General features: G+C 36.5%; 1 protein-coding gene across 1 annotated transcript in view; it reads left to right on the top strand.

Annotated features, from left to right (window-relative positions):
• Nucleotides 1–16,499, top strand: part of eIF3i (eukaryotic translation initiation factor 3 subunit i) — a 49,449-nt gene that overhangs the window by 15,639 nt on the left and 17,311 nt on the right. Inside the window, exons 2-3 of the mRNA XM_089099115.1 lie at nt 9,474–9,720; nt 10,864–11,028. Coding sequence (XP_088955241.1) covers nt 9,474–9,720; nt 10,864–11,028 — 412 coding nt within the window. The remainder of the gene's footprint in view (nt 1–9,473; nt 9,721–10,863; nt 11,029–16,499) is intronic.

Genomic DNA, 16,499 nt, shown 5'->3' with positions numbered 1-16,499 from the left:
CTTCTAGCGAATGTAAGGTCACTGGTAAATAAAATGGATGAATTTCAAATTAGTCTTGACAAAAACCGGAGAGATAGTGCTTGCCTTAACAAAAAATTGTCTGCAACTGAAGAATTTTGTTCCATTCCAAAGTAAATTTTCCATTTTAAGCCCAGGATAGACAAAAATGGTCTCCCTCTATCTCATGGTGGAGAAGTCGCTTATTTTTGTCAGTCTACCCTTCCTAATTGGATTCTTTCATTTTCTGAAATAGTGAACAACTCCAAAACCGAAGTTCTATGGCTATGGACCTGACCCAAAAACCTCCCAAAAGAAGTATCTTGTATGATTTTTTGTGTTATTTATTACCCTCCGCGTAGTGGATTTAAGAAGGAGCTGACGGCGTATCTGCAACTTTATGCTGACAGAATTTGCTGAAAGTATCCTTATGCTGCAATTACATTATGTGGTGTTTTTAATGAGCTAGACCAAAAGTGGCTTAGCTCTGCTCTTAGGCTTGATCAAGTGATTAAGTCACCTACACGCGGTTACAAAACCCTAGGCTTAATTTTTACCAACATTGAAGATTACTACTGTGTCCCCAAAGTGGCCCCTCCATTAGGAGCAAGTGACCATCTATGCATCTTTTGGACCCCCTTATCTTCCTTTCCCCCTAAGCAATTGATCAGTTACTCTTATAGACCCATTACTGACAAGAAGGTTGCCCATTTCAAATTAAAACTTAGTTCCAAATCTTGAGCCAATATCCTATGTCTTACCAATGGTAATAAAATGGCTTCTAAGTTTTCACTGGAACATTTCCAGTTATATTGTGACACCTTTCCAGTGAAAAATGTTACTCGCAAATCTAACTGCAAACCGTGGATAAATAAAAAATAGTTGTACCTAATAAATGAACTAGATAAACTCTTTAAGGAAGGATTTTTCCAAAAATCTCGAAAGCTTAGAAACATCGTTGTTAGCGAAATCCTTAAAGCAAGAAAGGAGCATGGTGCGCACATGCTCAATAAGTTATTGTATTCGGACCCTAAGAAATTCCCCAAAAGTGCCCAAGATCTCATGGGAAAGGTCTATTCAAAGTTTTTCTTACTGGACAGTAATCGTGACCCAGTGGGTGAGGATGTCATAGAAGATCATTTTGCTTCAATTTGTAAAATTCACCCGCCACTCCAGCATATGCCGGCCAACAGTGTGGTGACTGACATTCCTGTGTTTGGAATTCATCAGACTCAACTTAAACTCAAAACTCTTGACACAAATAAGTCAGTATACTCAGGTGATATCCCTACTAAATTGATTGTGGAATGTGCCCAGTATTTAAGTGTACCTCTAACTGCTATTTTTAGCTAATGTTTTGTAGATGGTATTTTTACAGTGTGTTTTAAACGAGCTATTATATCTCCTATACCAAAAACTAAGACCCCAAAAGTTCCCTCTGACTTAAGACCAATATCAAAAACCCCCATTTTCTCTAAAATCTTTGAAAGTTTTATTTACCATTTCCTTTCAGACGATATTCATGATAAAATCAACCCAAATCAGTTTGGCTTTAGGCCAAATCATAGCACCACGCATTGCTTAATTTATATACTTGACATTATTTTCAAACATCTTGAGTTGAATAGTTCCTACATTGAGGCTGTTTTTGCTGATATTAGCAAAACCTTCGATAATTTGGATCATCAGACAGTTATAGATAATGCAAGGGCTTAGGTGCAAGAGATTTTGTTTTACGTATGTTGGCTAGCTTTTTGTCTGGCCGTGAGCAATGTGTAGTCCTCCCTAACGGGGATTCATCAGGTTTTTCCTCGATTTCCTGTGGAGCACCTCAAGGGACTAAGTTAGGTCCTATAGCATTTTTAATAGCTTTTAATAATGTTTTACCAAGCTTTGACAAATCTTTTAAATTTTCGGATGATTTGACATTACTGAACCTTTGTCAAACATCTAATACTTTGAATGTTAGACTTGATTCACTAATTAACAATTTAAAGAATGATCTTGACAATGTTAAACTCAACTTAAGCATACCCAAAAGCAGTTTCATGTTATTCTCTTTTTTTAAAAATATACCCCCTACCAATAATTACCTTTGCATACCAAATTTAAATACTGTTAAACTGCTTGGTGTGCAGTTGGACAACGACCTTAAATGGAATTCCCACATTTCCCACTTATTTAAGTCGGGTTGTTTTCTCCTTAAATCTTTCTCTCTTCTCAAACGTTTCTCCATATCAATCCAAAACCTTAAAATAATTTATTGTTCTTATATAAGACCCTGTCTGGAATATGCTTGCCCTGTCTGACACCCTGGGTTGACCAAAAACCAATGTTCTAAAATTAAAAGTATTCAAAAAAGAGCAATAAAAATTATTCTGGGGAAGGCCTATACTATATACAATGAAGATTTGGCTAGACTTGAACTTAGTACATTGGAATCACAACGTCACATCCTTACCATGAACTTTGGTCTCAAGTGCCTTAATTCTGACTATCATCGACGTTTTCTCCCTCCCTTTAAAGAAAATCCCCCAACCCTTCCTAATACAAGGCGCAATGCTCTTAGAGCTCCAAATACCCAACTGGACCTCTATCCCCAAATGTTTACCATGAGATACAAAAACTCTTTTGTCCCCTATTTTGTTTCCTATTTTAATAATTGATATAACTTTTCCCCTGACATCTGTTTTATTATTGATTCAATTTTTTGTTTTATGTTTATCCCATAACATTTGTTTTGTTATGGGAATTCTGACGTGCTTATGCTAGCTTTTGTGCTATTTTAGCCAATAAATCATATTCTATTCTATTCTAATTGGTATCAGTGTTTGGCTGAATAATTTAAAAACCTACATAATAAGCTTTTATAACCCTAATGGCCAAACTACAGATGCCAAGGATTTCTTTAATTATATAAATAATTCTAATATGTTAAAAAATATCATTATTTGTGGAGATTTCAATGCCCACAGCCTTTTGTGGGGGAATAAACCAGCAAATAAAGCTGGTAAATTCATTGAGCATATGACTTCAAATAATAATTTGAAGTATATGCTCATATGCTTCAATAAAAATGAAATAGCTGTTGCTACCCCTCCAAACCTGAACACATATTTCAACCCCAAAAGTGGCAGATTCTCCACAATTGACCTACAAATTGTGTCATTATATTTTTTGAACAAAATTTACATAAATAAAATTGATAGTCTATGTACTGACCACTTTGCTATAGTTTGCTCCCTAAATGAACCTGCTGACACTTTATCTCATACCTCCAAATATATCAACTCTGTAGGAAATTGGTGTATGTTCCAAAATAAGCTAAACGATGAAATTAAAAGTTTCATCCAAAGTTCATGCATTTCTTACACAACAGTGGACACACATTCTGAAGCCTTGACATCTTTACTAATAAATGCAGCTAATCATGCTATCCCCAAGACAACGCCTAAGAAAACATTCCCTAAACAAATTCCTAAAGCATGGTGGACAAATGAGTTCCTAAATAAATGGAGGATAAAAAAGGCAGCTAGGACAGAATTCATAAAAAAAAACAACACCTACTACATATTTAAAAAAATTACAAGCAGAATCTAATCTAAAAAGGACTATAATAGATGCTAAATATAAATACTGGAATAATTTTGCAAATAATCTCTCCAGAGAAACTCATGAGCCAATTATACATAAAGTCATAAGCCACATCTGTGGGAAAAAGACTTCCTCCAATCCACTCCTGTATGAGCTCATACATAATAATACCCATTATGACAATGATAATGAAAAAGCTAACATATTTGCAACTCTTTTTGCTAATAAGCTAATATCAAGTAATCGAAGCAAACTGTCCCCAATTCCTATGAACCCAACTTACCAACCACACCCAGGATCTAAGTACATAACTAATCCATTTTCAATCCAGGAATTGAATAATGCAATACATCATATTAGGACCAAAACTAGCGGTGGCTATGACAACATACACCCTACATGGATAAAGAATCTCACACCTTCATAAAAACAAGAACTGCTAAATTGTTATAATCACGCTTGGGCATCTTCTAGGTTCCCCAATATATGGAAATGTTCATCCCTCCTACCAATCCTAAAGAAAAATAAACCAAAAGATAACCCTGACTCTTATAGGTCCATAATGATTACTCCTGTGATGGAGAAAATGATATATCACAGACTCCTCTGGTTTGTTGAAAAAAATAATATGATCCCACACACTCAAACTGGATTCAGGAAACACCACTCCTCAACAGATGCTTTCATTTTGCTAACAAATGCAATAAATGAATCTTTCTCAAAAAATAATGTCCTAGTTGCAGCTTTCCCAGATTTTGAAGGGGCATATGACAATGTGAAGCACCAAATCCTTTTAAATAAACTTGCAAACCTTGGAGTACCCCCTAAGCTAGTATTCTTTATTAAATCCTTCATAGAAGTGCAAAGTTTCACTGTTTGTGTTTGTTCAGCCTCTTCACCCCAAAAGACAATAACCAAAGGCCTACCTCAGGGAGCAGTCCTCAGTCGCCTCCTATTTGCCCTATATCTTTGGGACATGAACCTTCCCCACACTAATCTACCTGAGTCTTATACGCCCATAATGATTACTCCTGTGATGGAGAAAATGATATATCACAGACTCCTCTGGTTTATTGAAAAAAATAATATGATCCCACATGCTCAAACTGGATTCAGGAAACACCACTCCTCAACAGATGCTTTCATTTTGCTAACTAATGCAATCAATGAATCTTTCTCAAAAAATAATGTCCTAGTTGCAGCTTTCCTAGATTTTGAAGGGGCATATGACAATGTGAACCACCAAATCCTTTTAAATAAACTTGCAAAATTTGGAGTACCCCCTAAGCTAGTATCCTTTATTAAATCCTTCATAGAAGTGCGAAGTTTCACTGTTTGTGTTGGTTCAGCCTCTTCACCCCAAAAGACAATAACCAAAGGCCTACCTCAGGGAGCAGTCCTCAGTTGCCTCCTATTTGCCATATATCTCTGGGACATGAACCTACCCCACACGAATCTACAATATGCTGATGATCCGGTGCCATGGTCATCTGGCAACGCCTTTCAGACAGCACAGTCAAATCTGCAAGAGTCAATTTTCCAGTTTTAAAAATTCTCTCAACATTCAGATTTACCTATTGCACCCACCAAGTCAAAAATAATCCAATTTCACTAGAAGCAAACCATGTTAATGCAAAACTAACTCTAAATAAAACAACTATTCCAGAAGATAATCATATTAATTACCTAGGTCTCATGCTTGACCAAAAACTTAATTTCCACCTCCACATTTCAAACACAATAAAAAAATGCTATAGAAAAACAAATATACCTTAAAGAATTGTTTCCACACCCTGGGGCTTTAAGGAGAAAACCATACTCCAGTTTTATAAATCACATATAAGACCCCATATTGACTATGGGCTCATCGTCTATGGTGCATGTGCAAAGACCCAGATGCAAAAAATTGAAACAACACAAAATGATATAAAACGTCTCATATTTGGTCTTAGGAAACCCACAAGCACCAAGTTTCTGCTTATGGAGAGTGGATTAACAACAATAAGGGAGAGACGTAGCTTTCTCTTGACAAAACATCTTACAAAAATTGAATCAAATTGCTCACACACACTACATAATTGGTTAAGAAATCCAGCCATGTATAGAGGCATTGCAGATGAGTATGCCAATATTCAGAAGAAGTTCCCCATACCAGCAAAGTCTATTGCACCCACTTTCCCCCGATCTCCCCCATGGAATTGGTCAAGTCCCATAATAAATAAGGAATTCTCAAAGTGGAATAAAGATTTAACCCCCAGTGCTTTTGTCCAGAAAAAATTTGCAGAACTTAATACAATTACCTATAAAAATCACTTCCAAATATTTGTTGATGGGTCAAAAATGAATGAGAAGATTGCAAGTGGTGTTTTCCTTCCTCACCTGAAAATTGCAATGGGCGAGAGATTATATAATAATTTATCTATAATGTCTGCTGAGTTAAATGCCATAATCATGGCATTAGAACACCTTAAGCAAAACCAACCTTTGATTGCAAATTCAAATAATATTATCATATTTTCTGACTCTCTATCAAGCCTTGAGTTGCTGGCCTCAGCTCCTCAATATAAGTTGGACATTGACACTTAGCATTGTCTCAGTATTATTGATAATCTTGCTTCAAGTGGCATAAAAACTTATTTTCAGTACATTCCTAGCCACTCTGGCATAAGTGGTAATCATCAGGTTGATGAAATAGCAAAAAATGCTATAAATATTGACCAGCCAAGTGGGAGACCAATCCCAATTAGAGATATTTACCGATGGAGGCTATCAGATATTAATTTTAATAAGATTAATCCTATCCTTTCCCCCTGTCCCAATAAGTATCTTTCTAAAATTTAACATAAAATTCATTCTGGAACAAATGGACTAAATGTCATTGCATTCTCTTATAAGATTTCTACTTCAAGTGGTTCAATTCCCCTGTCCCCTCTTTGCAGGCATTGTAATATGAATAATGAAATAATTGACCATTGCCTATTTGAATGTAATATGCTGACGTCTGCACAACATACCTTGCTTTGTAAACTGTAAAAATGCTTCAAACACCACAAAATCTCACTATCAGCCAAGAGCCTAGCCAACTATACCTGCACACAAAGCACAGAAATCGATATCTATCATCTTATATTTGAACTCCTCGAGTCAAAAGATCTACTGAAAGATATCTAAGAATATCTAATAAATAAGAGACAACCAAGACAGTTGCTCTGTAGCCCACAGAGTGAAGCAAAAAGAAGAGGGCTAAATAGTACCAACTGAATAGCCCGCCTGGTGTGAATTAGAAGAAGAAGAAGGACCCTGTTTAGGATTCTAGGTCCTTTTGTTAAGAAGAAGGTGGTAGATCTGTGTATAGAAAGGGGGCTAAGATACTCAATGAAGAGCAATTCAATGGCCTAGTTTTCCAAGCTTCACTGAGACTTCAGATACAAACTAAATGATCGTTTGGGACTTGTTGTCGAATTCTTCTTATTTCCCATATACGTATATTTTCAGTCTACACCTTTAATATTAGTGGTGAGGCAGGTTAATTTAGGTTATTTTTGATGAAATTGTGTATGGTAGGGTATAATTTCCAATCATCTGTTATGAAAGTGTTGGTGGGTGCAGAGTGGGGAGAGAGGATGGTGCCTGGAACCACCTTGAGGGACCTAGATTTTCTGGCATGATCTGATTAACAATCAGAAATAATAAGAAAAGAAGTTTTTTTCAACTGAAAGTACAAAATTACATTGAAAAAGACAAAAATTAGTGCCCTAAATCCCTTGCTTGATAAACTAAAGTCTCTATTGCTTTGACAAAGCTTTTTATTCTAACTAAATGACCCTAATGTTTTTGATGTCTTTCTTAAAGAATCAGGGGAAAAGTCAAACTTTAGTGTAAGGAGAGAGGGGCACAAGAACATCTGATTATCAATGCATTGGGCCCCCTCCAAGCTTTATACAACCACTCTTTCTATAAAAACCTTATATGCCCCTATGGCATAACTTACAACCCTTGTCCTGAAGGCTTTGAGGGGGGGGGAGTTTTCATCCTCAGGGACGTAATTTCTGGACCTTTTGACCTACATTGAACAAAATAAGCTATCTCAGAACTTTTATTTTATGTGTTTGGGCATGGGGAAGGCTGATTGCCTTCCAATCACCTTTCACTATTAAAAAGGGCATTAGCCCTTTTAATGTCCAATTGAATGAGTCCTTTTCGAAGTTTTGTATGACAACTTCTTCTGTACAAAGTGCCCTGGTCTAAAAGGACAAAAAAAATGAATAAAACACTGTGTTTACATTGATCTTTACTTTGGCAGTGCTATTTTGCTGCTTATGATTATTGGCTTTGGATGCGTTTCAATGACTCATGAGCAACCTGGCCGAAATGAGTGAGGGTAGTGCCCTTGTGGTACACTCTTAAAGGGACTAATATGGCAGATGAAGGCTAGGGGACCCGGAATCTTTCAATGATATACCCTTTAAAAACAATTCTTAACAACATTCATGTAAGTTTTTTTGTAAAAATCAATTTTCAAAAACTTTATCCACAAAACATGTTTGTCAAAGAAGAGTAAAGAGCTCCATTAAGCCAAAAATGAGTAGAAATAAATTCAAATAATTTTTCAGGATAAAACTACCAGAAAACGCCATCAATAAATAAATTAAACCTAAAACAAACAGAAATTACAGTAAATAACTGATTCAAACTGAAAACGAGCAAAGTTAACCTGAGTAGGGCTGACAACCTCCATGCCTAATCAAGACCAGAACATAATTTGTGCTGCTAACTATGCTTTCAAAGGAAAGCTTCTTAAACTTTTTGGCACTGTATGTTCTTAGCTTATTTTTGATGATTTTTCGCCTACATTTTTCTTTTTTTTAATTTGGTACCCACTACCGCCAAAAATTGCAGAAGTTCACATGGAAGTTTTTCAGCAAAAATGGATTTTGTGATACTTCTGTCAACAAAACTTTGCAATTATTGCTTGCTTAAGATCAGGAAGTGATACTGTATATTGCAGAATTTGATATCAATAGATACATCAAAAGAATTGGCTTTTCATGCTGATTCCAAATATACAAAATGCATTAAGTTTGGTGTTACTTATCAAATGCTATGTGCCTCAGAAAATTGTCCTTATTTTTGAAAAAAAGGGGGAATGCCCCTAAAAAGTCAAGGAATCTTAATAAAAATTGCACTAAAAGATTAAGATTCGGCATATCTAAGAGCCTTACTGCTAAGGTTTCAAGCTCTCATCTTAAAAAATGTGGAATTTTGCCAAAAGAAAGATCATTGGTGTGTGGTTTTTTGTTTTTCCTAGAGGTGATTGTATTAAACCAATGATCCTAAAAGGCTGTAGCAGACATTCTTAAGACCATCCCTTAAATCACATTGTCCAGCAACTAAGGTAAATCCTGTAATGGTGTTGAAGACTTCCAGTGCTGCTATGAAGAATGGGAACAACATCTCCATTGGTGTGTAACTGCCTAAGGTAACTACTTTGAAGGGGATAGCATTAATGTCTGAATTTAATAAACAAAAAATCAGTCATTACTTTTCTGCTCCACCTCATATATGTTGTGTATGTGGATGCAATGAGACTTTGTGGCATGGGTGTCAACTTAGTTTTCTGATTCCACCTATAATAATAGTCACATGTAGTAAATGCCACAGTTAAAAATCTAGATTCTTTTAATATGCAGAAAAGAAATAAATTGTTAGATTGATGACTAGATGCCTCTTCTAAGTTCAAGGTTTTGTTAATTGAATAGCTAAGTTTGAATTTTGGTTCATAGTCTAGTATATAATTAGTTAAAAAAAAGGGGGGGGGGGAATCTCTCTGGTTCTAGTGTGTACAGATAAAAATGGGTAAAACTGAATAACTTCTTTTTCAGCGTCCTTTAATGTTACATGGTCATGAAAGATCAATCACACAGATCAAATACAACAATGATGGAGATTTGCTATTTTCATCAGCCAAAGATCACAGCCCTGGTGTTTGGTATTCTGTAAATGGTGAAAGACTTGGAACATATGATGGACACACTGGTGTTGTCTGGTCTTTAGATGTCAAATGGGACACTACTCAACTTCTAACTGGTGCTGGTGATAATAGACTTATTCAATGGGATGTAGAAACAGGTACAGGAAATTTTTAAAGCAAATTTAGTGATACAATGGTGCAGGTGCAGTGGTACAACAGTGCACATATCTTTGATTTTGGTCAATATTTTTGTTTTGGGGAGGGATACAAAATTCAAACATAAACATAATCTGTAAACATACCTTTGCATATAGAAGGGGCAGGGGAATGTTTTCAAAGGACTACCTTGGAAAAAAACATTAGAATATTACCAGAAATGTACTTTTTTCTGATTTAGACCCCCCCCCCACCCACCATAAGGGTGTGCAGCTTTGCACGTTGTGCTTAATTTATACACCTTGATTGTCAGAAGTCTTGCAGTAGTTGCTAATTATTCCTTTATAGTAAGTTCAATAGAATCGACTTTATAGAGAAAACTTAGGTAAATAGTTGACTTGTAACATAGATGGCTCTAAATTTTCAGTGACTTGTTGCCATGACTTACGTCATCAAAAACTACTCTTTATAAAATTTTACAGAATATAGTTTAATTGTTAGATTTACTCCTACAATACATCTCTTAGTAAACCAATTTCGCTAATTTAAGGGTTTTTGAACCAAGTACAGCTTGTAGGCTATAGGATGAATAGGCCTGGCCTAAAGGTCTTTTTTGTTTGTTTGTTTCTTGCAGTAACTGTATCACAAAACCCAAAACACTTAAATCACTGCATCACAAAAATACAAATGGAAATTGTTCCTATAAATTTAAAATAAAAAGTTTTTTTCGAATAACAATAAAGAGAACTTCTGCTATATAATAAGGGCTATCACCTCCTGTGTCCCCCACTCGTCCAATTTTTGCATTTTAAAGTTTCCTGGAGAAAAGAGGTTTCTCTGTATCTTCAATTTATTTAGATCAGGCATCTACAATAACATTACTCACAGTTTGAGGGAATATCCCTCCACTGAGATTAATCTGAAGCCTCCCTTGCCTTCTGGGAAACCTGGAAAATAGTTATCCAAAGGTTTTTTTTTACCCCAAGTTAAAAATAATGCAGAAGATAGGCTATTATAATTTTTTTTGTGGTTAAATCATTTACAGCTTTTCTAAAATGTAATATGTTTTGAAGTTAGTGTATTTAGCTTTGTATCTGTGTCATTGGCCTATTAACATATGCCTACTAATGGTCTCCCTCTTTTAGGCAAACAATTAGCTGAGTTAAATAATCAGACATCAGTAAGAACTTGTCAGTTCAGTTACAGTGGGACATTGGCGCTTTATTCAACAGATTGCCAAATGGGTCTTCCATCTGAAATTATTGTTATTGATTGCAGAGATCCAAGTCAAATAGGTATTTTCTTTATAAGTTTAAATTATGTTCATCCAAAATGTTCAGTTATGCTAAATTAGACTGTTTAGTTTAATTACTACTACTGCTAACAATTCATTGCAGCACCAAGCCGCCTCCTCCATCCCAATCTATTCAAAGTCTCTCTCTTTATACCCTAGGAAGTTCCCATTTCCTTTAAATTTTCTTTATAACATCCTCCCACCCCAGACAAGGACAATCTGCTTTCCGTTCAGCCCTAGACGGTTAGTTGAAAAGGACAATCTGGCAATCTTTCATCCTTCATCTGCAGACTATACCCTACCCATCTCAACCTTTCGTTCATTATAGCCCTAGTGTTTGGAACCCTTGGTCCCAGTTTGTTCAGATAAATGTCCTTCCCAGATTCTTTTCTTTTGGTCCCTTAATTATTTTCCTTCCCTTAGTAATAATTATTAATTTTCCTTTAATTTTGGTGGTGCCACTTTCTGTCCTTCTTTAATTGCGTAGTTGGTTACACAGACCATGAGGTATTAAGTGCGCAGTTGGGGATGTTTGACCAGTAATTAGTAAGCCCTTGGATTGGCTGGAAAAATTCACCCATCACCCCTTCGCAAGCACGCGGCCGGCTGAGTGGGCTGGGGAAAATTGGAAGTGTGATTTAGTTAGTTCCTTTTTTGTAGCGTCACTGATTACAATAAGATTTTTTATACTATATAGTCTTTGACTTTTTAGCCTAGGTCGAATCTAAAGAGATAGTTGGAAATATTACCGGTAACCCTTGGCCTTAAAGTGGCCCCTGGGACCATTTGATCACGCTATCGTACCCTAAGGCAGGGTATATGGTAAATCGGGCACTGACGTACCCGATAGATACGGAACCGTTGAGGTAAGAGCGGAAATCCCACTAACATTTTGCCCGACAAGGGGTTGTTCCCTCCGAATAAGTGGCATAGCAACCTTTTTACGCCATTTTTGCACCAATAAGTGGTGACCCCCGTACCTTACCCCCCAATACCTAGAAAGCGCGATTGAACCACATTTTTCATACAATCTACTGTTTGGAATAAAGTCAGTCAGCTGGGTATCCAGAACATTCCATAGACAATTTCTCTGGAAAACATCTAGTAAATCTTCATCCACGTTTATGTGCACCCATGCTTCAGATCCATATTTGACCATTGTCATCACTGCACCTTCCAATATACTAATTTTGGTTTGTAGACTTATTTTCTTATTCTTCCAAACTTCTTTTAACTGTGAAAAAACACCCTGAGCCTTGGCTATTTTACTTTTAACATCTTCACTGCTCCCACCGTCCTTACTAATAATACTACCAAGGTAAGTGAAGCTACCCACCTGATCAATCTTTTCGTTACCCAACGTCACCTTTTCATCTTCACTTATTCCTAGCCTTGGTGACTTAATCTTTTTAACATTAATTCTCAAACCTATTCTAGCACCCTGAACTCGCAAAACCTCTAAAAGTTCATTCATTTTGCTCATACTTTCATTTGGGATGCTTAGATCATCAGCATAATCTAAGTCCAGGAGATTTGTTCTCCCCATTTGATTCCGTAGTCTCCCATTGCCTTTCTTTTGCTCCTTAAGACAAAGTCCATAAGAATAATCCATATAATTGGGGATAGAACAACCCTGCTTAACTCCTGATTTAAGACAAAATCAGCTGCTAACCTCATTTCCCACCTTAACCGCAGCAGTTTTATTCTTCTACATAGCACTAATCACTTTAATGTATTTGTCTGGTATACCATAAAAGGATAAGACCTTTGCTAAAGCTCTTCTTTCAACAGAATCGAACGCTTGTGCATAATGTATAAAACTGAGGACCAAAGGTGTTTGGCAACTAAGGCACTTCTCAATTATTAACCTAAGAGTGAAAATTTGGTCGACACTTCCTCTACCTTCTCTAAAATCGCACTGTTCTTCTCTAAAAACTTTGTCTTCAGTATCTCTCTGTTTAAAAAATATCATTTTACTAAGTAATTTGCAACCTACAGAGATCAGACTAAAGCCTCGATAATTACTACACTCACTCTTATCACCTTACTTATACAGTCGTTTAATTAAGGTTTTCCTAAAATCATTAGGTGCTTCCCCTTTTTCAAAAATCATATTCATAATCTTCAGTAACTTATTTGTAACCTCAGAGCCACCATATTTAAGAAGCTCGTTTGCCACACTATTAGGACCGTGAGCATTATTATTTTTCAATACCTTTAGAACTGTCGCTAATTCTTCTTCACACAACAAATCTTCCTTCAAAAGCAAGGTATCACAAACTTTTTCATTTTCATCTGTATCTTTTCCTGCAACTGTTTCTTAGTTTAGCACATTCTCAAAATGTTCCGTCCATCTCTCTTTAACTCTTTCCTTATCACTAATTGTGGCCCCGTTCCTATCTTTAACTGGGACAAGTCCGGATTGACTACTCCCTCTCAATTTATTAACATGCCGGAACAATATTTTACTAATGCGTCTTCCAGATCCTCGGCAATTTTTATCCATGGCCTCCCCTTCACACCTCCTTGTTTCATACTTTAATGCTTTCTCCACTTTCGTTACATTCATTTTGTTTCTATATGATCTATCACTCGGATAATTCTTGTACAAAGCCCTTTTCCTCTCTGTTAAGCAATAGGGTTTTTTACTATTATTTTTTGCTTCGTTCCTAATTTTTTTTCGTAAGACACCATCAGCAACTTCACAAACTGTTTCTCTAAAATTATTCCAACCATCTTCCACATTGTCAAATTTTAAACTCTCAAGTTTAGCATTCAACTGTTACTGAAAAGTTTCTATCAAATTCTCATCCTGGAGTCTACCAACATCATAATTTCCCGGGAGGTAGTTACGCTTACGAAATTTCAGCTTTAAATTAACCCTAGACGCTACTAGATCTTTTCTTTTAACATCAATAACAGCACTCCTATGTACCCTAATATCTTGTATTGATCCTGCCAGTCTCCAGTTTACTATAACATAATCAATAAGGTTTGCTGTCTTACCATCACGTGAATACCATGTCAACTTATGGGCCATTTTATAACCAAACACCGTATTGGTTGTAACTAGGTTGTTAAGCCTACAAAATTGCCTAAGTTCATAGCCATTACTGTTTTTTTTTTTTTTTTTTTACACCAAATTTATCTAGGCTAGGATACCATCTATCCCTATTTCTACCGACCTGGGCGTCAAAATCTCCTGATAAAAACACCATATTTCTACCTAGGACCCTGTCTTATTTGCTCTTGTAACTGTAAGTAAAATTCATCTGAGTCACTAGTATCTCCGTCAGTCGGGTCAACAGGGGCATGTACTACACTGATACCCTGAACTTTTTAGTCATAAAATGAGCAATTAGTATTCTATTATTAATACCTTCCCAGCCTAAACAAGAATGAGCAGCTTTCTTATTCATCATCAGCCCAACTCCCTGTCTATGTTCCCCATCCTTCCTGCCTGAGTAAACAAATTCTTTATCACCTAATTTCATGCTTGCTGCCCCTGGAATGTGAGTTTCTGAAACTCCTAATAAGTCCAGTTTGAATCGTCTGTATTTGTCTGTCAAAATGTCGATACGATAGTCATTTTTTAACGTCGTAACATTCCAAGTTCCGATTTTCATGTTCTTTAAATCATTTAAATTATTTTGGCCTCATGAAAAGCAATGACTACGGATACCAGTGCAGGACGGGGATCAAAATATCTCCTTAAGCCTACACTGAAGCGCTTAAGCCGGCTTAGAACTGGCCGGGAAGAAGTCCCTGGGACCTCCGTTATGAATTGAGGCTTTGTGTAATCCTATGCCCATCTTGGTCGCAACATGGTTTTCAGAACTTGGCGATGCTCTTCTATCAACAAGAGTCGAAATCCTGCACAGACAGTCCCAAGCCTATTACATCTGACTCATTATATATTCCTGCCTTCAAATATTATGCTACTGCAGGGAGGCAACCCATCGTAGATAAATTACCTAAGAAGAGGTTTTTCAGACCAAAAACACCCGTCAAAACAGACCAAGCCCAGAAGAATTATCTATTAATCAGAATCCCGTGGGAATGCTGTGTCATTTACTGGGCTATAATTTCCTCCAGGTGCGCCACTCCTCAAGTGGGAGTAGAGTTGACCGCAAGGTCCCTTGTCTTGCAGGTATCCCGAAAGGGTCGAGGCAGCCCTTTGCAGAGGTCGTTGTCCATAGATCTAGATCTTACGCCCTGCTGCAGTTGTCCTGCTATAGAGGATCCTTCCACGATGGTGTTCTTCGTCACCGTGCAATTTAACCCATTACTAGGAGAAGTTTTGTAACTCTTGGTATGTGTGGACACGCCGGTGGGCCTGGTTGAGTGTACATTTGAGGGTCTTCTTCCTCCTCCACGTGTATTTATTGCCCCGGGCGAGGGTGTCCCAGTTTCTATTATGGACCCCCGGTACAAGGTCCCCCCTTGGTCCTTGCTTCCTATGGAGGTACCCTACATATCTGTAGGGCGTTCCCCTATTGCCACCAGGGGACATGCTGAGTGGCCTGGGGTAGGCCCCTCTTTTTCTCAAAACTAAAAGCTAAGTACCTCAAAATCATTTAGCATTGCTAAGGATAACAGATGCAGTTTATTAAACTATTTAATTATATTTAATTAAATTAGTAATTAAGAAAATTAGCTAAATTAATGTATAATTATGTTCAATTAAATTTTATTTTAGCTTAAATTCCAAAATTCATAAATATTAGATTATTAAGTATAAACAGTGGCATAGAAAGGTTATCTGACGCAAGGGCATGATTTCAACTTGTCACCTTTACCCATTTTGAGATTATTTTTTTTCTTTTCTAACTGCTGAAGATAGAATGAACAAAACCCAATTATAGTGTTTACATTATGAAAACAAAGAAGTGAATGGAAAAGTAAATTGTGTGTTTAAAGATTTTTTTATGGAGACATTTTGATGTAAATAACTTAATATGCAGTCAAGTATAAACAAAATATAATATTTTTGAACATAGTAGTTCTGTTAACATTATTTATACATCAATATTATAAAAAAATTGTGATTATTATATGTGGTAAAGTGATTAATAAGCTATTAAAGGGTGTTTGTTAAAAAGAAATAGCTAATTTAAGCTACTACCGCTACAATCCATGTTCAAGCAAATAGGAGGTGGCAATGAAACTATTTTGCATCAATAATAAACATGAAAAAAGCAGTTTTTTTGCATCAATGTGTTGTCACCCTTACAACGATGACACCCGGGGTGGTCTATACCCTCCACATCCCCTTCTTACGCCACTGAGTGTGAATTATGGATGTATATAACTGCTGTAAGTAATGTTAAAATGCAAAGGACAGTAAAGATCTGAGGTTAGGCTAGGGCATAGAAGCCGTTTACTCCCCAGAATAGAAGTTACTGGTCTGAAAAGAACTCAGATACCAAGGCTATGTTCCGCCTGGCATTGTGATATAGGTTCAACGTCATCTTTACCTTGCATTAT

The sequence above is a fragment of the Artemia sp. Qi Xiang Cuo genome, chromosome 13 (genome assembly GCF_049724085.1).
Source record: "Artemia sp. Qi Xiang Cuo chromosome 13, ASM4972408v1, whole genome shotgun sequence".
NCBI classification, from domain to species: domain Eukaryota; kingdom Metazoa; phylum Arthropoda; class Branchiopoda; order Anostraca; family Artemiidae; genus Artemia; species Artemia sp. Qi Xiang Cuo.
The sequence above is the reverse complement of the archived record's forward strand: the minus strand, read 5'-3'. Positions and strand labels throughout refer to the sequence as shown.